The 20749-nt window shown below is 44.1% G+C and overlaps 3 protein-coding genes across 3 annotated transcripts; 2 read left to right on the forward strand and 1 right to left on the reverse strand.

Moving 5' to 3' along the window:
- Positions 1–712: 712 nt before the first annotated feature.
- On the forward strand, positions 713–6026 carry gcdhb (glutaryl-CoA dehydrogenase b). The gene is made up of 12 exons (XM_070922804.1): positions 713–766; positions 1222–1337; positions 1674–1703; positions 1839–1979; positions 2139–2201; positions 2618–2788; positions 2951–3080; positions 3586–3802; positions 4030–4133; positions 4294–4419; positions 4631–4791; positions 4949–6026. The coding sequence occupies exons 2-12, from the start codon at positions 1235–1237 to the stop codon at positions 5020–5022; spliced, it is 1320 nt and encodes a 439-aa protein (XP_070778905.1). The 5' UTR covers positions 713–766; positions 1222–1234; the 3' UTR covers positions 5023–6026.
- Positions 6027–9491: 3465 nt separating this feature from the next.
- LOC139299908 (uncharacterized) lies at positions 9492–10575 on the forward strand. Its single transcript, XM_070922857.1, has 2 exons — positions 9492–9720; positions 10268–10575. The coding sequence occupies exons 1-2, from the start codon at positions 9492–9494 to the stop codon at positions 10573–10575; spliced, it is 537 nt and encodes a 178-aa protein (XP_070778958.1).
- Positions 10576–12907: 2332 nt separating this feature from the next.
- farsa (phenylalanyl-tRNA synthetase subunit alpha) lies at positions 12908–20459 on the reverse strand. The gene is made up of 13 exons (XM_070923039.1): positions 20307–20459; positions 19959–20096; positions 18865–18963; positions 18644–18762; positions 16856–16948; positions 15858–15986; positions 15654–15769; positions 15480–15564; positions 15292–15391; positions 14711–14879; positions 14330–14407; positions 13989–14103; positions 12908–13385 (listed from the first exon to the last, which is right to left on the reverse strand). The coding sequence occupies exons 1-13, from the start codon at positions 20451–20453 to the stop codon at positions 13280–13282; spliced, it is 1494 nt and encodes a 497-aa protein (XP_070779140.1). The 5' UTR covers positions 20454–20459; the 3' UTR covers positions 12908–13279.
- Positions 20460–20749: the final 290 nt, after the last annotated feature.

The raw sequence follows: 20749 nt of genomic DNA on the forward strand, positions 1-20749 counted from the left end.
CAAACTATCATGGAGGTTTATTTTTTTTTCAAATGCTGCACCCTTCTGGTACTGTTATGTCATGCTTGGCTTGCCCTTATTGAAAACGCTTGCAGTGAAAAATCATATTGGCCTCCTGCAAGCAGTATATTTGAGTGGAAAAGAAACTTTAAAAAATGCCAGACAACTTGCCCTTGAGTAGCTCTGTTTATGATAAGTCTAGAGAATGTGTAAGTCACATCATTCAGCTGACAGGAGTATTGGTATGAGTACAACTGAAGTACTTATTGTGTCTGCTGTCAGGACTGGAGGGATAAACCTATTGGGAAATGTGACAGCTACTGTCATCCTCCCTTTTTTGGAACTGCATTGGTTTTATTCTGGGAACTGACAAATAAATATAGCCACATATACCCACTCCTCCAACATCCACACCTCTGCTGATCAGCCAATCAGAGTCGTTCTCAGGGGCTGAAGTATCCTGTAAAGGAAGCCATCTTCAGTGATGATGACTGGCTACAAACAAAGAGTTCACTCATATTTTCATGTCTTAGTCTCCGATTTTATATTTACTGCCTTCACATAGATACAGTGATTGATTTTGTACCATAATTGTTGACCACGGTTTAATCTTTGCGTATGGTTCAATGACGACGCCACACTCAATATGGCACACCCGGCTTGGCGTGATTTACGTGATGACGTCAGCGTGTGTTTTGATGTGAAGTGGTACTGCGCCGTCAAGCTGAGGGAAGCCAAGACAAGAGTCGTTGTCCCACGTAGCCAGGTAAATGCTCCTTATACAACTGTCAACATAGCTTTTACTGCTATTCTCAACACACAGTGGCCATACAGTGTATTGCTATTAGGGTCATTCGAAAATCATGCTGCTTACACCCAAAGTTACTGGCTAGCTATCGTGAGCTAGCGTTGTTAGCTTGTAGCTACATTAAAGTCACTTAAGGCCACACAGGCTAGCTGAGCTAACTTAGCTTGGCACTGTTTACAGGTTGCTTCATTAGATATTACAGTGGACAGTTTGGCATGGATCAGTGAGAAGGAATTACTGTTATTTTTCCGACAGTTTGCTAGTATTATCATTTCTCATGCTAGGGTTTATAGACCGACTTCTTCTTTTACTTACTTTCACTGTAAGTTACACGGTTGACTGTTCAATAAACTGCACTTTGAGTTACCAGTTTAATGAATGTGAATCAAATGTAGGAAGTGTTTACTTTGTAGACTAATCTTCATCATGGCATTGAGGAGCACCGTGTGCCGTCTCTTGGCCAACCCTCAGAGATGTGCCATCATCTCAGCTTCCAGAGCACAGGGAACCGCATCACCTGCCAGATGGGGTAAGTGCTATGACACCACGCCAGCCACGGAGATAACATCGTTTAAAGGGACGGTTCACCACCCACAGCTGCATCTTTTCATACAGGTGGTTTCAGTGTCATTTGCAAAGGTTTAGAGCTTCCACACCCACCCACAGGGAGAGCCACAGTAGCAAACTATATTTGAAATGATTGTACCTTAGAGAGTAGTAAATGTGCTATAATTACACAAAGCTGAACTATTTTAGATTTTCTTCTTTCTATGCATTTCATTACATGTCAAAAAGTTAGTCACAAATTAAATCCTTGCATTTCTTGCACGATACTAATCATTATTCTGGTTTGAATTTTCCACAGATGCACAGACTGAGCAGAAGTCTAAAGCACGTAGGTGTTAATAGCTCCTTATTTCTGAAATCTGTTTCAAAGATTGTGTCCGGAATGTGAAGCTCTCACAAGGACATCTTTTCTTAACTATGGTTTTAAGGTTTTTGAATTGTTCCTCTTCTAAATGTCTGACAGCTAAGGTCCAGTTCAACTGGCACGATGCCCTGGACCTGGAGGGCCAGCTGACAGAGGACGAGATCATGATCAGAGACTCCTTCCGGACCTACTGCCAAGAAAAACTCATGCCTCGCATTGTTATGGCAAACAGAAATGAAGGTTAGAGACTCGTTGTTTTTCGTCATGCTTGAGCCCTTGAGTCCTTTGAGTCCTTTGTCCGCTTTGTCAGTTTGACATACTCTTAGTTGAAGTAAAGCAGTGTAACTCCTCTAACTTGACCTTATGTGACAACTGGTTGTGTCACTTTTTTCCCCCCAGTGTTCCACAGAGAAATTGTGTCAGAGATGGGAGAGATGGGTGTCCTGGGCCCAACCATTAAAGGTGAGTGTGGACCAGTCTACTTGATTTGACCAGCACACTCTTCACTTCTCACTGCATGTATGTTACAGAGGAAATCCCACATACAGTATATACCCTTTAATGTTTTGATGACCTAAACAGAATGGACCACAGATGTGTGTCTATTGTAGCATTTTATTGTGAACTATAAAGTTTCACCATACTTCTATTGTAAAACAGCCAAATGTATCTTACATAACTGACTGAAATGGACTTTGGCCATGTGCGCACTGAACCTGTGTGTTTGTTTTTGGAGAAATTTAGTGTCTGTGACAAGTTTTAGTCCATTAAACCTTACTTTATTTCCTAACTTTGAGTAATTTAATGCTTTACATTCTGCTTTACATTCTGCTTTACATTCACTGACAATAAATCCTCCTCATGTGTTTGATTCAAAGGTTATGGCTGTGCTGGGACAAGCTATGTGGCCTATGGTTTGATTGCCAGAGAAGTAGAGAGAGTGGACAGCGGCTATCGCTCAGTCATGAGTGTGCAGTCGTCACTGGTCATGCACCCCATTAATGCCTATGGCACCGAGGAGCAGAAACAGAAGTACCTCCCCAAGCTGGGTAAGAAGAGAAAACAGCAACAACAACATACTACGTATCAACAGTCTATTGTCAGCCAGTTTGTCTATCAACAATAGATAACCTGGTGTCAGATATTAATACAATAAAAACCCCAATGATGAGTGACTGAGCTCTTGGGTTATCCCCCTCTGTCACTCCCAGCTCGTGGAGAGATCCTGGGTTGCTTTGGATTGACGGAGCCTAACCATGGCAGTGACCCCAGCAGCATGGAAACCAGAGCCAAATACAATCCATCCAGCCGCACCTACACTCTCACTGGCTCAAAGACCTGGTGAGTAGTGGAGATGTGCTAAATAACAAGAGGTGTTTCTTGAGCAGTGCCTCAATAACACCCAGTCTGAATGAATTCTCTGTAAACTGCATGGTGCACAACCACTGACAGACGTTTTCCTTTCTTTTGTAGTGACCTTGGTTTTGTTTTTTTCCTTTGTCCAACACATTGTTTTAGATTTTTGTGCAACATTTCTGTGTTCAAGATAAAGGTTTTTGTTGTGGCACAGGGCTCTATGTGTCATTAGTTGTCCACATGGTGGAGCTCTTGTCAGTGAAAGTACTGTATGAAACTCAGAGATGTAGCCTTTTTATTCTAGGGTTTACTGGGGTCTCATTAAATGAATCGAGCGGTGTGCTTTAATTTTATTTTTTTTAACAATTTTATAACTTCATACAAATTCTAGGTTCAAATCTATGTTGTTTACTCTTTATAGAAAAAAATCTGGCCTACCTTTGCAGTCACAAAGGCGTCTCCCTAACATCCCCTTTGCCTGTACCTTCAGGATCACCAACTCCCCGGTGGCGGATGTTGCTGTGGTCTGGGCCAAATGTGACGATGGGAAGATCCGCGGCTTCATCTTGGAGCGTGGCATGAAGGGCCTCTCCACACCTAAGATTGAGGGGAAGTTCTCCCTGAGAGCCTCCGCCACTGGTATGATCATCATGGACGAGGTGGAAGTTCCTGAGGAGAACCTGCTCCCTAAAGCCTCCGGCCTCGGGGTGAGTGGAGTGACACCATGAACATCCTAGATGTGGTAATGTGTGGAAGATACTTAAATAACTGTGCACCTCTGCTCTGCTGCGCACAGAATATACTCGTGAAACAAAGTTTGTGACTCCCCGACTTTGTTATTTACCGTCATGTGATATTCTACAGTGTGGCTCAGTGTTTTACAATTCAAACACACAGCAGTAATTGCTCATCACACTCCTTTTGCTGTTGCCAGGGTCCCTTTGGCTGCTTGAACAACGCTCGTTACGGTATTGCATGGGGCGCTCTGGGTGCTGCAGAGTTCTGTTTCCATGCAGCCCGACAGTACACACTCGACAGGTCAGATGTCCCAAGTTCCTGTGTGTTGCCATATCCTCTTTGTGTGTTGTGTCATTTCTGTGTTCAGTAGTCTCTTAACACTCTTAATGCATTAATTAAATTAGATTACCTAAAAAAAAAAAAAAAAAAAGTAACACAGTGTCGTTGTTTTCTATACCAGATTCCAGTTTGGCGTGCCACTTGCAAGGAACCAGCTGATGCAGAAGAAAATGGCCGACATGTTGACAGAGATCACCCTCGGCCTTCAGTCCTGTCTGCAGCTGGGAAGACTCATCGATGAGAAAAGGTGAAGGCGACTTTATCCTGAAGTGTATAAGATGGAACGACATGGTGTTGGCATTTCATTTTGTGATCTTAGAGATAGGCTCCTCTCATTTTGGTGGCTGTGTAGTGTAATTCATATACAGGCATCACACACAGTACAAACGTGGGTGCGGCCACACTGCCGCCAGTCCGGGTAAAACTAATGCAAAACCAAAATGGTGCTTTCTTCACAGAGCGGCCCCAGAGATGATATCCATGCTGAAGAGAAACAGCTGCGGTAAAGCCCTCGACATCGCCAGGCAGGCCAGAGACATGCTGGGAGGAAACGGCATCGCAGACGAGTACCACATCATCCGCCACGTCATGAACCTCGAGGCGGTCAACACGTACGAAGGTGAGGAGGAGGAGGAGGAGGAGGAGGAGGCGGCGGCGGGAGATACAGATTCACTTAATTGTTTCACGGTAGTTTTGTGAGAGGGTATATTAAACCAATATATATATCTGTGTCCCACCTACACATCCTGTTTGATATCAGTTGTCTCCCCCTCCAGGTACTCACGACATCCACGCCCTGATCCTGGGCAGAGCCATCACGGGACTGCAGTCCTTCACTGTGGGCAAATAGATCCCACCTCGTGCTGCCGACAGGAACCTGTCAGAAATGTAACTTGCATGTCGACTCTGTGGCCGCCTTTTCAAATTATTTTGATGAATTCTCGTCTGTATAGTGACAATGTTTGTTTTCTCTCAGGTTTGCAGAATATATATATATTTGAGTGCTCACATGTAAGTCTGTCACTCAACTTGTGGAGTGTAATTAATTCAGAAGTGGATATTTCAACTTAAAAAGGGCTATTTTTCTACTCTCGGTCACAACACCATAGCAGAGATTTCTTTTCAGCTCCCTACTAGCCAGTTTTATAGACAAAGTATAATTAATTGTATAGCATTGGACACTACTTTAGTTAAGTATTAACAGTTCTGAATGAGGTCAAGATCTAGATTTGCTGCTGGTTACTGATTTATGCAAATGTTAATACTGTAATTATAAAACAACAAAGCATAAATGGCCACAACTTGTTTGGAATTATCTGTGAAGCTTTTTGTTTGTTTTTAATTGTATCCTGTCACTGTGTAATTAGTGTGTAGATGATAAGAGCCGTTACCATGGTGATTACTCCAAGCACTTTACTGGCTCTGTCATAACTTTGCACGGTTTAAAAGAGGTCAAGGATGTCGATCAGAGCTTTAATAAATAAAAGTTATTTGAGTATTCCAAATGTCCGCAGGGAAGATGATAAGTGATAAGGTAAGCCACGCCCTTCCAGCCAGCTGTTATTTCATTCTCAGTACAACATGGTGACAATGTAATGATTCTTAATCTAAATGGAAGTGGATCATGTCATGACCACAAACCTGTAGCACAAAGCTGTGCTGTGTGAAGAAGTCACATCAAAATGCTGGTTGTAGGGTTAAACATGCTGCCAGTCCACAGGGCAGCTCAAGGTTGTGTTGACTTCAGTTGTGTGCTGTCTGAAATTCAGAAAAAATTGTCGTTGACAAACAAAGACAGCTGTCTTGAAATGCAAAAAAATAAATAAATAAAGAGGAAGACAGTTCTGAATTAGAGTTATGGAGTTACCTTTACTGAGTGGTGGAAGAAGTCCTCGGATCATATATGTACCAATGCAACGATGTAAAAATACTCCAGGACGAGTAGAAGTCCTGCATTCCAAATTCACAGATAATTACACATAACTAGTTAAATAGAGACCACCTGTGCGTAGTCAAGGGGTTTCAGTTGACCAGTGCAAATACATGTGTGTGTGTGTGTGTGTGTGTGTGTGGAAGAATACTTGAACATGCATTTTGTATTATATATCACATGTCTATGTCTGGACAATTAAGGAGAAGTTAACTCAACAAAATGTTCTCAGTGCTGAGCAGATAATCTCTCTTTTTTTCCCTGTTTGTCTCCAAATCCATCAGGGTTTGAGGGAGGGAGGGGGGGGGGGGGCATTTCCGCTGGACAGAGAAAGACCTCCATCCTCTGCAGCTTCATTGCATGTCTGCCTCTGCCACTTTGAAGTGGAGGGAATTAAAGAACCGGCAAATCCCCGGCTGTACACGATGCCCAGGCGTGTTCTACACGCCGCTTACATAAGGAAATTGCTTGCTTATTTTTTTTTTTTGGGACCAACGGCCTTTCATCTTTCAGGCATGTGTAGATGTGACTAATTGTACCCCGAATGGACAGTGTGTTCTCTGTCCTGTCTGTCCGGGATGATGGCATGGTGGTTCACTTGTGATGTGAACTGAAATGTAGAAAGAAAGAGGGCTCATGGTCCGTCATCCAGACACTGGCAGCAGTTGTGGTAGTCTAATACTAATAATTAGGATGCTTTTCATCTCAAATAATCATCTGGATTATAACCTCAGTGAGTTAGAGGCTATGTCAAAGCATTTAGCAAGGACAAACATGCTAATCCTCTGAGTACACCACCAAAACACAAGATCATGATTAATGTTTTGGGATTTGTGGGTACGAGTGGTTGTGGGATGGGTTACGGCACATCTTCAATTCAAATTGAGGGCTTACCTTTCTGTACTCCCACAAATCTAAAGTAGTGAACTTGAAATTCAAACTGTGGATAACAGGTAAGGTCGTCTTCCACTCTTCTTGATGTAGTAGCAACATTTTTGAGCTCCAGATATCTTCTTTCTTACAGCCAGAGGAGGGGAATATGCAATATTAAGATGAGTTCAGTCAGTCGTTTGAAGTCCACCTATGAAAGTCACCAGGCGACTCAACCCAGCACGAATCCGGCAGCCTATCCAGGCACACCGCCATCAGGTCTCATCGTGGTTCAGCCCGCTCCTCCACACAACAGAATTCCACTGGAGAAGACGTACGATGAGGAGTCCATCTGTGAAAGTCAGACATCTGAGGAGTCCAACCCTGCTGCTGCCCCTGCCACTGTTCTGGACGACACGGATGACAGCAAGTCCAAGAAGAAGAAGAAGAATTGCTCTCGACGCTGCTTCTCCTGGATGAAGAAGACCATTTGCTCTTTATGTTGCGCGGAGCGAAGATTTCTAAAAGGTGTTGTGGCAAAACACCTGTAAAAGCAAAGCATTCGTACTTCTCCTCAGGGCAGCATGGCGGCCCAATGATTAGCATTGTGGCCTCACAGCAGAAGGTCCTGGTCTTTTCTGTTTGCTCCTGTTTCCTCCCACAGTCCAAAGACATGCCCATTAGGTTGACTGACGACTCAATCAACTAATTGCTGCTAAATCTAAGACGATCTGACATCTAGATTGAGATTGGCAGGAGAGAGAAAGAATGCAACGAATCATCTAGGAAGATGTAGACAATTTTGCAGACCAGTCCAGTTCTATTTATATTATAGCACAGCCTCAGTCAAAACTTTCAGCCAGTGTGTAAAACACTCCAAAAACAGCAAAACAAGCTCACTGCAGTTAAAAATGGACCCTTTCTGGACATCAAACGACAGGCGATTTGGCAGAATTTCGGCCTGATTCTAAAACGAACTAATCTACTTCATGAACATAATAACGCATAACTCCAACCTTTGTGTCTCATCAGATGTTCTTGTGATAATGGTATTATGAGCGCCGCCATCAGCCCAATGTACATTTTTAACCCAGCGTGGTTTATTGTTACACGGTTATAAATACCATATAGGACAATCTTGTATAATGATATATTATTGTCCGTCGTATATCATCCTTTTATATCAACAACTTTCTTAAGTCAAGGTCCACTCCCTACATCACATGGTCTCCCTCAGTGGCTGGAGCTTCCACTGTCATTCACACAACACATTTGTGTCATTTAATAACAGCCAGAGAGGTTTTTCTGTTAGTAGTAATAAGTAGTCATTGTGACGGCCCTCTGACCTCTGTGGTTGTGTCTTGTTCGCTCCTCTCTTGCAGGTTTGTGGAATTGGCAGACAGGGCCGTCCACTTGGGCTGACTGGTACCATCACCTGGGCCCAGTGCTCCCACGCGTGTTGCTGTGACTTACAACCGAACATTTTATGAGGTGCAGAGGTCGATTCATGTCAGTTGGTAAGTGGCACATCACTGAAACACACCATCGACTGTTCTCAACTGTTATGCGCGTGGCCTATTTACACAACTATGTTATTAATAAAAACACTGGAGAAGGGAACTAAGATTGATGGCTCTTAACTGGTCGAAGCCAAACTTATCACAACACACACAGATCAATACAATACGTGACCGTCTTCCAATGACAGGATTGAGATATTTACGTGTTGGTCAATCAGACGAGTCACAAAATTGCTTTTCATCAGCTGTGACCTCAGAAACACCTGTTGTCCCTGGGGGTCCCTGAAGGTCACACCGTGCATTCTCAGGGGAGAGCGGCGCTGTTGGTTTCAGGCTGCAAATGTTACATTCAACGCCCCCGCCTTTAAGACCAGTGTGTGGGACTGCCGGGTATTTAGTTAGTGGCATTGTAAAGTAGTGTGTTCCTGTTATAACCCCCCCCCCCCCCCCCCCCCCCAGCGCTCCTTACTTCAGGGAAACTCTCAACTGCTTGGATCAGCGCAAATAGCCCTCTACGCATCGGAAAACGCTTGATTGATTTCCGACCAGGCGACTTCTCGGTAACTTGGGAGGAATTAAACTCGGAGGAATTAAGGGCAGGGCGACGGCGGCGTTTAAGCCCGCGTCAGAGGACATGTGGGACAGAGTCGCAGCGGAGTCAGACGGACGAGCGGTCCAAGTGGGCGGACCCGCGCTTCAGCACCGAGGACGGAGAGGGAGGCAGCGGCTCCTGAACGCCTCACACAAGGACCCGCACAGCAACCCTGCAACAACTAAACCTGTGGGAGTTCACTCATTCAACCCCACACACACACACACACACACACACACACACACACGCATTGGGATAAATGTGGAGCTTTCCTGTTTTCTTTGCAGAATAGTTTTTTGTGTGTTGTTTTTTTTTTGCGTGACTGCTTCACGCAACACCACTCTCATGTCTGCGGGACGGTCCAGTTTGAAGTGAGCAGGAAGAAGCCGTCATTCTCACCACTAACCATGAGTGGCTATAACTTCACCGGCTTGAACTCGACCGGTGAAGCGCACGCTTACTCGTATTCAGCGGCAATAGACGACCCTCTGTACAAGCAGTACAGGTACCCAACGAAGGACCTCATCCCCCTGCCGAAGGCGGTGGTGTACCTGCTCATGGCCGCCCTGGTGGTTGTCGGAGTTGCCTATGCCATTGTTGGACATCTCATCAAGGACCTGGCCATTGACATAGCAGGTACTGCCCCTCTGAACATTTTAAAGTTAAAGGTGTACTTACTTCATTTCGTTTGAGTCAACCGACTATTGGACATGCACATGCAGCATCTGGCTGCCTCATAATAATAATAATAATACTAATAATAATAATGCAGTAGGCTACATTTGAATCTGCATCAGTGGTTCCCAAGCTTTTTGTTTTTCTTTCCCAGAGGTCATCATCACCACCACCAAATGTGTTCATTTGATTTTAATCTGGATGTCATTTAACACTATTAACTATGCAAAGGTGGATAAAGTTAGTGTTTTTTTCATACAACTGAACTGTCAAGTGTTTAGGTTCTATTTGTTCTCCTAGTGGCAGAAGCTAGACATTTCCACCATTTATCCGTTACTTTTTTTGAACGGTTTTATATGAGCTATTTCAACCTTGTTGCTTTTAGCCAACTAACTGTTTAGACAGCTGACTCGATGTGTGATTATATATTTTGAAATGAAATCAGTTGAGCTACACCCCTGGCACCTGCAGAAGCCCTCGCTGATTCACCTCCGTCTCCCTTGTTTAGAATGTATGTTGGGTCCGACTGGTGAAGAAGAGAAGGACAAGGACATCAACCAGCAGAGGATGGCCTCCGCCCATCCTCCTCCAGTGCATCCGTTTGCCCACAATGCCTTCCACGTGTGGGACCAGGACGACGTGGTCATCCCTCTGCCCCACGATGAGAGCCCCCAGGGCAGCCCGCTGCTGCTGGCTGCCATCCCCTACATCCCCTCTTTCTTCCCACACACACACAGCCCAACGAGTCACGGCTCAATGACTTTCTCCGCCAGCCCCGGGTCAACCAGAGAGATCAGCATCCCCAGGGAGATCTGACCTCTGGCAAGCACCATGATCATGAACAGTCTTGGCGACTTGCAATCAAGTGTTGGAGCCCCAGCACCATAAGACACAGATGCAGATATGACTTTAACGTGGCCGGTAAGAGATGGCTACGCAGTGTGTAGAAACCCCATCTCATGTTTCCCTACTTTGTCATGTCATCCTCCTTTGACAGTGATGCTGGTGACGACGCTCCTTCCCTGCAATGTGACTCAAGGCCGTTGTCTCTCTCGCATGTCATGTCAACAGAAAAGTCAGAGCAAACACCGTGAGAAGGGGACACCCAAGGACAAAGGGGATTACTGGAGAAGATCACTGGATATTGTCTCTGTGTGCCCGAGCTTCAGAGAGAAGCTGTTAGACACGTTAGATCAAGTTTAACAGACACTGCATGTTGGTACGTGCCGTCATGGTTACAGTACAGCCTACCTGTTGTCTCATTTCTTTGTGGGTGAAATAAAGGTATTTCTCATGAAAGCCTCGCAAGTGGCTGTAAGACAATAGGAGAGTGGAGCTTCTGCATGTTCCTGGGGAGTGACTGGTGTTTGTACTGGCAGCGAGATAGTGTATGTAATCCACCAGTACAACGTGAGATTAGCCAGTGACAGAACTTACCGACGGTATTTCCGTCACGCTTATATTCTCGCTCTTAATGTGTGCCTCAGGTTCTGCACGAACGAGGCGCGGGAGATCAGAATCTCGACGGAGGTTCCTACATTATCTGTCGTCCTCACATCAACAAGGCCGCCCTCCGACCTGTAAAGCCAACCAGCTGGCTGCCTCGCACACTTGAGTAAAATGTTATTTCAAGACACTGAGGGATTAGCTTAAGAGCGGGACTTAGCAGAGTTCCAGCAATTCAACATGTTCACAACACAACTTAATCCCGTAGCCCTTTTCTCGCAGGTGTCACACGCACTCATGCATGTCTGGTATGCAGAGCCCATCAGCGCAGCTCACAGCAAAAAAAAAAAAAAAGTATACATAGCATGCTGGCAAAGCGAGCTAATTTCTCATTTAATACAAGCTCACAGCTGCTCCTGTTCTTGGACGTCAACTAAGAAGAGCTGAAGGACGGTTGAAATCAGAACTTATTAATGCAGATTTGGTTTGGCTGCTTGAATCAATTCAGAACTCCATTTAATGCATTTTTTCATTTAAAATATTTTAAATGCAGAACGGCAACATCCAAAACAGCAGGTGGTCTACTTGCTTTTAGTGTTTTTTTTTTTTATTCACCACAGAGTCGGGAAAGAACAAACCTTCTCTAGACAGGTGAAAGGATTATGGGAAGTTTTGGCAGACTGAGCCAAGAAACAGCAGCAAGAGCTTATTAAGTTGAGCACTGAACTGTCTTTGAACTTCAGTCTGCAGCAGTGAAATGAATTGGAATTCGACATGAGGTGAACTGTACTGAACATGTGATTTAAAATGAGACTGAATACAAGATAAAGGATTACATGAGAATGAAATGCAACTTAAAAAATATTGAACTCGGGAATCGAGGAAACACACAGTCAATGATAATTGGGTTGCAACGGTCAACTGTAATCCTACAGACCTCACATCCCAACACAGGCTGCCCTTTTCATCACAGACACAACAAACCTACAGCGCAACTGGATAGAAAAATGTGCAGTAATCTGCATCCCGACAGTAGCACCATCAAAAATCTTCCACAACATATATCTGCGAGCGTGGTTTTGAAATATTGATGTTCACCAGTTTCGATATGCAACAAAATTCAATACAATACAACAGACCGACCGTTGTCATAGGAGGAAACCCTCAAGTGGACTTAATAAAACAATGCAGCCATCATCAGTGTTAATAAATACATGTGTGCTTTTCCTGCTGACATGTCTGCTGTGAAAAAGGGCTATTAACAACATGAATTACGCTAAAAGGCATTAGCATGAGGCGGGTAATAAGCTTGCTAATTAATAATCAGCAAGCTTGCTGTCTAGCATGGTAGCTAATGGTAAAAGTGTACTTTTCACCAAACTCAAACTAGATTTAAAAAAAACCCAACAACTTTCAGTTGGCTTCGGTATCAGCATCATTCAGCGTCTGGTCATCAATTTTGAGGTTTCAACCCTTCAGCTTTAACCTCGGTCACAGAGCAGTGAGGTGGCTCTGTAAAGAGGCAGAACGTGGTTGGTCCTCCCGAGTTCATTCTGAGCACTGATTGGCTTTGCAGGTAGAACCTCACAGAGCCAAGTTAGGGAAAGAGGAGATATGACAATTTCATTAAAAACTATTTCCCCCAAGTCTACAAATGACAATATATCATGTTTACAACAACAAACACACAAGTGAGGTGCTATTGGTATTTGGAAAAAGCTTTTTATTGTGCCTTTGTCACATTCCAAAAGTAGTATTGTTTCCTGTACAAGTCACTGGGGCAGGTGATGTAAAAAATAATAGCTGTTCTTAGTGTAACAAAGTCAAGACTCGTACTGATGTTTTGCATGGCAGCACAATATTAAGTTCATACAATGGCTGCTCTTATGAGTTGAAGCCCTTTGAAGTGTTGTTGGGAGAAAAACAGACCCCCCTGTACTGGCCGATCGTGGACTGGCAAGAATAACCAGAGGGTGGAGTGCTTCCTCAAGTGGAAATGGGGCGTCACGTGGTGAAAGGTAAGGTGGGTCCATCCAAAATAATAATAATGATGATGATAGACGTTGGGTGAAACTCAGGACTCCAGTCGACATATGGGGCTGTCGTAGACCATCTGTAGGTTCACCTTGTGTCCCACCAGCTCTCTGATGTTGTTGATGCCGTATTTGATCATGGTGGGCCTGCGGGTCAGAGGAGAAGGCTGAGTGAGCGACACTTCTTGTCACGCAAAATGCCGCCATAACAGAGGCCAAAGTGCTTGTGTTGTGTCTATTCCAGGTCTGACAGGTCAGAGCAAAAACAACAGGATTACTCAGCCCGGATTATAGGGCCTTTCCCAGCTCGCTCACTCCATAGTGACTAGCCATGATGGTTGTCCCCCGGTTAAAAAAAAAAAATCACATCGTCAGTAGTGTGACAATGACATGTAGTTTGTAATCTAACACGAAGTAATTCCAATCTATCATGTAAATAGTAAATTAAAGCCATTTATAAACAGGAATAATCCTCTTCAGACAATAAACCTAAATATCTGACATGTGGGTTACATGACAGCTCAGTGGCTACACAGCCAGAGGACTGATGACGTCTATAGACTGAATCGCACACCTTTAACCCTTAAAAAGGGGGAATCCGAGAGATTATAGACAACGTATGACATAGCAGTAAAATAAAATGCAGGTCAGCTGTGATCTTTCAAACCCACTGAGCCAATGAGCCTAGTCTACATACAGAGTGTGCTCTCTCTGTATACGACAACTTCATATTCAGTTCCGTGTGCTCACCTCTCCAGAGACAGTCCCCAGGCAATTACAGACACATCCTCGGGCAGACCCATGGGCAGCAGCATCTCTGGTCTGAAGACCCCAGAGTTTCCCACTTCCACCCACTTTTTTAATCCTGTATGTAGAGAAAGAAATTGTACACAGTCGGTGGAACAACCAAAACGAACCTTTAAATGTTTTATAGAAATCATTCTGCATCCTATTCAGTTCATTCATTTTCCAGCTGCAAAAAAAAAAAAAAGAGAGGAAAGCGATCTGTTGGTTGAAACTCGTTTCAACAGCAGCCTGTTAAACTAAGAGTATTCAATGGTTGTAGATTATCTAGAGGGGTTGTACTATACCTTCATGGTAGCTGAACACTTCCATGCTGGGCTCTGTGTATGGGTTGTAGGCAGGCTTGAAGCGTAGTTTGGTAATTCCTAGCAAAGAAACAAGACCGACCAGATTGGTTTCGCTTGAAAAACCCACCTGAAGGAAATGTTGTTATTATCATCGCCTGTGTTCCGAGCCTTTGATAAAATGATCCCATAGTCTGCAGGTGTACGGCTTAAATAACTTAATAATAATGACTTAAATGCAGCGTTTAAGACTGTTGTTGTGGTTCTGTCTAACTGTGTATTCATAATTACTCTTCAGGAACATTGGAGTTTGTAGCCCTATTAGAAGACCATTTACGAGTTACTTATCAAGTCATATTCACAGTGTCATGCGGCCCTCCTCACCTAGTTTGGTGAAGAACTGATGCAGGATGCCCATGAGGTCCCCCAGTGTGAGTCCATAGTCGGCCACGACGCCCTCTATCTGGTGGAACTCAGCTAGATGGGTGGCGTCTAAGGTCTCGTTCCTGAACACCCGGTCGATGGAGAAATACTTGACGGGAGTGAACTTCTCCTGGTGGGTGGGTGGATGGTTTGACAGCCTCGTGGTTAATGGCAGCGCATGTACAGCACATGCGCTTTATGGTCAAAAGTACGCGGACGCCTGAACATTACACCCAGAACTTTGCGCTGCTGTAATGACCTTCAGGGAAGACTTTCCACAGTTTGGAGTTTAGAACCTGGCTGCAGGGATTTGCTCCCCTTCAGCCACAAGAGTATTAGTGAGGTCGGGCTCAAGGACCAGCTCGCAGTCTGCACTCCAACTCATCCCAAAGGTAAGTCCAAAAAGAGAGTGGCGTGCGAACGGCCTTTAAGTCTTTAAATGCATTTAAGAAACAAACCTGGGTTTTGAAACTTTCAAACATTACTACAAACAAAACATACTTATAAGTGTGTGTGTGTGTGTGTGTGTGTGTGCAGCTCACCTGTTGTGCAAGTTTATACAGCATGCGTGCACTGACTGCGGTGGTGTGAGTGCGGAGGATGTTCTTCTGAGCCTCCTCGATCTTCCAGTCGTATTTGTACCTGAAAGACAGCAGGATGTTCGATAACGGCGTCACAGGCTTTGTTGACAGTTGATTACTTGTCAGGCGAGTGCGTGATTACGTCTCACCCTTGTGAGCCAAAGCCTCCCTCTGAGTGGACCTTCTTCACTCTCTCCAGGTAGTCCTGGGGGAAGTCATGGGCGAGTGCTGGGTCTGAAAAGTGACGTTCAGAATAAGCAACCATCATAAAATGACTTGGAGAGCGACGGCACTCGCAGAAACTCGCAGTGTGTGACACGCACCAGACAGGAAGAAGGTGTCGTGCTGGTCTCTGGCCGGGTGCTGCTGGGGCTGGAACAGGGAGTCAAAGTTCCAGAAAGAGCTCTCTATGAAGTTGTTGGTCGGCATCTCTGTGAAGCTACAGGCAGCACAGAGTTAATTTTGTCTGTTTCTTTATGTTTGGGTTTGAAATGGCTTCTTTCACTGTGATATTTACGGCTACTCACCCCATCTCCAGGAAGATCTGCCTAAACTGTGTTCGCACCTTCATCAGCGGGTGCAGGTGACCACAGTCGGGGGCCACGCCCATGGCCTCAAAGTTGTAGGGCTTAAATTTCTTCTCTTTCCAGCTGCCACTGCAACACAACATGAGTACAACTAAAGAGGAGTTGTTAAGGGAAAAGCTTTGACTTTTGCCGTTTCAATAAACTACAGCATCCTTGCTTCTTTATTGTCAATACGTTTTCCACAATCCAATATTTGTCCCATTTCTTTTGAGCATTTTTAATCTGCACGGCACAGAGAAGTGAAAGCAGCGGCAATCTGAATTTTGGGCATTTTGGAAGGAACATCTGGATGCTGCTTTTAGCTAAATCCCCTCTGTGACATGATTTCATGCAAACCTGAGACCAGAGCTTTTTTTCTGCTAGCAGTTTAATGCCTCATCCTCAGCATGACAACAGCATAAGCTGTATGATGATTCCATTGGCCATTATTTATTTATTTATTTATTTGTCCTTGTTTTGCATTTCTCACAGAAACAGTGACTATTACGTGGCGCCAAAAGGCTTCATTAACATACAATTTGAGATTTTTGAATACCAATTTAAAAATGGAAAATAAGGCCAAAATATCAGCACAAAACAGCAAAGAATAATGTTTAACTGTCTCAAGACCCTTGAGTTTAGATAGATATTTAACATTTTCCAGGACTTGCAGACCCCCTGCACAACTCCACCTTATGTGGCAAACATGGCCGTCTAAATTAATCATTTGCTTCCGTTACGTTAAGTCATCTTTTTTTTTTGGTCACAATCATTTTGTCCAGCCCTGCCTTTAGGACAAAGTCCTCATCTTTGGACGTGTCCCCTTTTATGGGCGGAGGTTTCTCTACGTCCCCTGTCTGAGATCCTGCACACCGTCACCGACAGACAGACGAGGACAGACGGGACAAATTTTCCACACGTTGCATTAAGCAGACAACATCAAAAATATTCACACTCACTTGGCAATCATCTCAGGAGTGAGCTCCGTCTCCTGTTTGGTGACGGTGGTGCTGAAGGAGTCGCCCTTAGTGATCCAGTATGACTTCACTGTCCTAAAACACAGAAATTCATTCACCTCAACCTGCCATGGCATTATAGTGAAGTGTGTGTTGTGAAGATGCTGGGCAGAGGTGTTGTGGGATTAAAACATTAGTGATGTGAAGGCCACATGTGTTTTTAGTGTGGATTTAGACATTGAAAAAAACATGCTGTGGTGTATTTGGTTACTCAGTAAACCTCACCTAAACCTACAGCCATGCTTTGTTTATGCTTAGTGGTTTCCTGATAGTATTGTCCCCCAGGAGAGGGACGCTTAGATCAGCTTAGTACATCTGTAGTCTGGCACCAGTTTATGAGAGACTGCTTTCTGAGTAAAGAGGATTTTAGAAGAATATGAACCTTGGTATCAATCCAGAGTATATTTTTGCACGTTAACACCAAAATCCAACATGTCCTCATCCATGTGCATTCTAAATTTAAGGTTCTTGATTAGTTTTGCATTTGTTATGTATGACCCGCTGTACCCCAGGAGTACAGAGGACTTGTTACAAATGTATTTTGTATTTTTGGCAATGTCTTCTTTCCACTACATTTTATGCATCAGTTGCTTTATCTGCAAATGATCTTCAACACAGGGTGAATGGGTGAGGTGGTTAACACTTAAACCTTGTGTAGAGGAGACTTCTACATTAAGTGTACAGTCATGTGTAATTGTCCCTGTTAAGATAAATAAATAAAATGTCAGAAAATTCCATCATAATTTCCTACAGCTCATGTTCACATTGTTTGTTTTCTTTCAAAACTAATCCAATTTGCTTTCATATATGACAAAGAGAGGCATCCTCACATTTCAGAAGCTGAAAGCAGCGAATGTTTGGCTTCTTTTTCCTGACGATCGATTGATCAACTAATCGTTTCATCTTTAAATGATAAAGTCTGTAGCTTCCCCCTCGGTGCAGCTCGCTGTGCATGCACTCTTTCACATTCAAACTCAAATGTGGAGCTCAGGTCTCTTCTGAAAGTGGAGGCTTTGGCTAATCGGGCTCCTCGTGAAGTGTTACGTCACATCCTCTTCTCTCTATGGATCTGCCCTGAGCCCTAATACTGACAGGTGTGGGGGGGTTGCCTTCAGTGTTGAACAGAAGGAAAGACGCACAACAGACGGTTTCAAACCTGTTGTTCCCCTTGTTGCTATAACTATTAAGGCAACACATTAATATTAAAGCAAAATATTTTTTCCCCTGTGCCTCACAAAACAGCACAATACATTCTTAACGAAAACTAACTTTACATCCTGACAGGGTAATATGAGGAAGTTACCCACTCCTTGAGGGTTTTTGGGGTGACAGCAACATATATATACACAATACTCATTCTAATCTTACATGTGTATGTCCATATGTCCAACATCTATCCTATTAATCATGCCATCATGAGATGAAACGTTGGTCACAGCACTCACAGAAGCCAAGAGGCAATGCCATACTTCTGTGAAACTCATTAAGAGTTACATAACGAATGCTGCCAACAGCAGCAGGATGCATCAAAACAATCACAATCACTTCTCAGTTCCCACCAGACTTGGGCTTCAATGAAACTGGGGTTAAGGACTGAGCGTCTATCTGTTTCAAATGAAATCCCACCCTCATGCCGACTTGTGGAAGGCAACCACTGAGCCACAACGAAGCTTCTACTGCCGCCTACTGGAAGGCAAAGGTAACACAATCACCGCTCGTGTGTGGCCTTACACTTCAGAGAGCAGTTTCCTCTTCTTCAGCTCATTCTTTTCTTTCTCCTCCAGCTGAGAGGTGTCGCCTTTCTGTACCACAAGCAGCTTGTCTCGGACCTGGTCATCGATGCTCTCCACCTGGGGGCCAACACATAACCGCACATACACACCTTACTTAGAACGGGGACTGCAGGTCACAGAAGGCAACGATTAGCAGGCTGACGTAAACTTAAAACATACGGCCTTGAATATCCTCGGGCCACCCTCCTGCGTCTTGTCCACTCTGATCCACTTGTTGGACATGGCCTTGCTGAAGCCGATCTTCCCGAAGGACAGTTTCTGCACGGGAACAATCACAGAGGTACAACAGTGTCGTTGAAAATAGCAAACATTTATGTGTTTATAGGAGTAAAATGACATTTTAAAACATGTTAAATAAGTGAATACATCAAAAATCTAAGGTGTGGTCTTTTCAAAATTCTTGCATTTTCCCTTTATTGTGGATGCTAATTTTTCCACGGATATTGAATCTGGAAAAACCTTTAAATCACTGGCTAAGAGATGGCTTTAGCCTGATGTCTTTCTATATTGTATATTTGGCATGCAGATGACAAAAGTATCTTTTCCTTCTCACTCCTCAAGTCACATATAGGAGGAAATACACATAGTGAACATAACTGGGGGCACAGAGAAAGACCACAGTCAACAATACAAGAAACACAATACAAAAATATCATACAACAGGACATTCCCATGAACAATGCTCCTCCTTACATGTGTTATGGACATTGTTTTGTTAAAACGTTTGTGTGCTTGGTTGTACTGGCTGTATAGCATAATAGCATTACTTTTTAAATCAATAGTTTTGTCTATAAAATGCCAGAAAATAGTGAAAAATGCCCGTTATAATTACCCACAAACCAAGGTCAAAATCCACAGATATTATTTACTTTCATGTATGACACGGAAAAGCATCAAACCCTCACAATTCTTGCTTTAAAAAAAACTATCCAATTGTCAAAATAGTTAAGCCGATTAATGATCTGTCAATCGACTGATCATTTGATTGACTGTAGATATTGCAGCTCCACATCAATTACTCCCTTTTGAAGACACAAATCCTGCACTTCAGGAATCCTTGCTTCATAAAGTGCAGAATATAGAGGAGCATAAAGAAAGAGAAGGACATCGTGTTTACACCTGAACCCAAATCAGGATGAGATTCTTTTTCAGTTTCAGTCCTGCAGGTGATGATGATGATGTGTGTGTGTGTGTGTGTGTCTGTCTGTCACTCCCACTGTGGTCGACCTGACCTGTCCACCTGTGACACTCACCATGAGCTCACTCTGTGCCAGACCCTCCAGTGGGATGGAGCCGAAGACCCGGGCTTCATGGCTGCCCTGCTCGGCTATCTCCGTGCCCTCCTCCGTCAGCTCCCAGTTCTTGGAGGAGCGCAGCTCGGCTGAGATTAGCTGGACAGCAGGGAACACACGGCTCATTGAACAGTGTTAATATTCATCCTCAACTGGCTCAATAGACTGTTGTACTTTAATGCAGCTTAATAAACAGCTCTGACTGACAGCTCTGTAACACTGCTGTCCTTATTGCGTCAGTCACACTGAACTGAACAGTGTTGACGGTGACAGTCGGACTTCCGCTGCCACTCAGCCCGGGAAACTCACGTCGCCGAGAGCCTGCAGACTCTTCACGGCTCCGACGATGACTTGGTGGTCCACCCCGAGGCTGGCCGCCACTTCCAGGCTGTCCACGCCGTCGTCCACCTTCTCAATACGCCGAAGGAGCGTCTCCACCACACCGGTGTCCGCCATGCCGGAGCTCTGCGAAGCACAAAAGAGACCGGATGTGACGTCGCGTTTTCAAAGGCCGAAAGTCTTCGAGTAGCGCGACGTCAAACATGAGGAAGTGGAGTACCGTAAATACTGTTGTCAATTTGTTTTTCTACTGCCCTTTTAATAATGGAAGAAGTATTCACATATATTCTAATTACTATATATACACGTGTATCTATAATAAGATATGTATTGGTTATATACTTTGTATTAATCTGAATCTACTCGCAACTATAGCTGTCAGTTAAACGTAGAGGAGCAAAAAGTACAATTTG

This window comes from Enoplosus armatus, chromosome 17 (genome assembly GCF_043641665.1).
Source record: "Enoplosus armatus isolate fEnoArm2 chromosome 17, fEnoArm2.hap1, whole genome shotgun sequence".
NCBI classification, from domain to species: Eukaryota; Metazoa; Chordata; class Actinopteri; order Centrarchiformes; family Enoplosidae; genus Enoplosus; species Enoplosus armatus.

Coding starts and splice junctions, on each gene's coding strand:
- gcdhb (XM_070922804.1), top strand. CDS start 1,235: ATGGCATTGAGGAGCACCGTGTGCCGTCTCTTGGCCAACCCTCAGAGA. Junction 1,704..1,838: donor TGAGCAGAAGTCTAAAGCAC/GTAGGTGTTAAT, acceptor AATGTCTGACAG/CTAAGGTCCAGTTCAACTGG. Junction 4,420..4,630: donor AGACTCATCGATGAGAAAAG/GTGAAGGCGACT, acceptor CTTTCTTCACAG/AGCGGCCCCAGAGATGATAT.
- LOC139299908 (XM_070922857.1), top strand. CDS start 9,492: ATGAGTGGCTATAACTTCACCGGCTTGAACTCGACCGGTGAAGCGCAC. Junction 9,721..10,267: donor CCTGGCCATTGACATAGCAG/GTACTGCCCCTC, acceptor TCCCTTGTTTAG/AATGTATGTTGGGTCCGACT.
- farsa (XM_070923039.1), bottom strand. CDS start 20,453: ATGGCGGACACCGGTGTGGTGGAGACGCTCCTTCGGCGTATTGAGAAG. Junction 18,763..18,864: donor GCCCGAGGATATTCAAGGCC/GTATGTTTTAAG, acceptor GTTGGCCCCCAG/GTGGAGAGCATCGATGACCA. Junction 15,770..15,857: donor CAGATCTTCCTGGAGATGGG/GTGAGTAGCCGT, acceptor TGCTGCCTGTAG/CTTCACAGAGATGCCGACCA.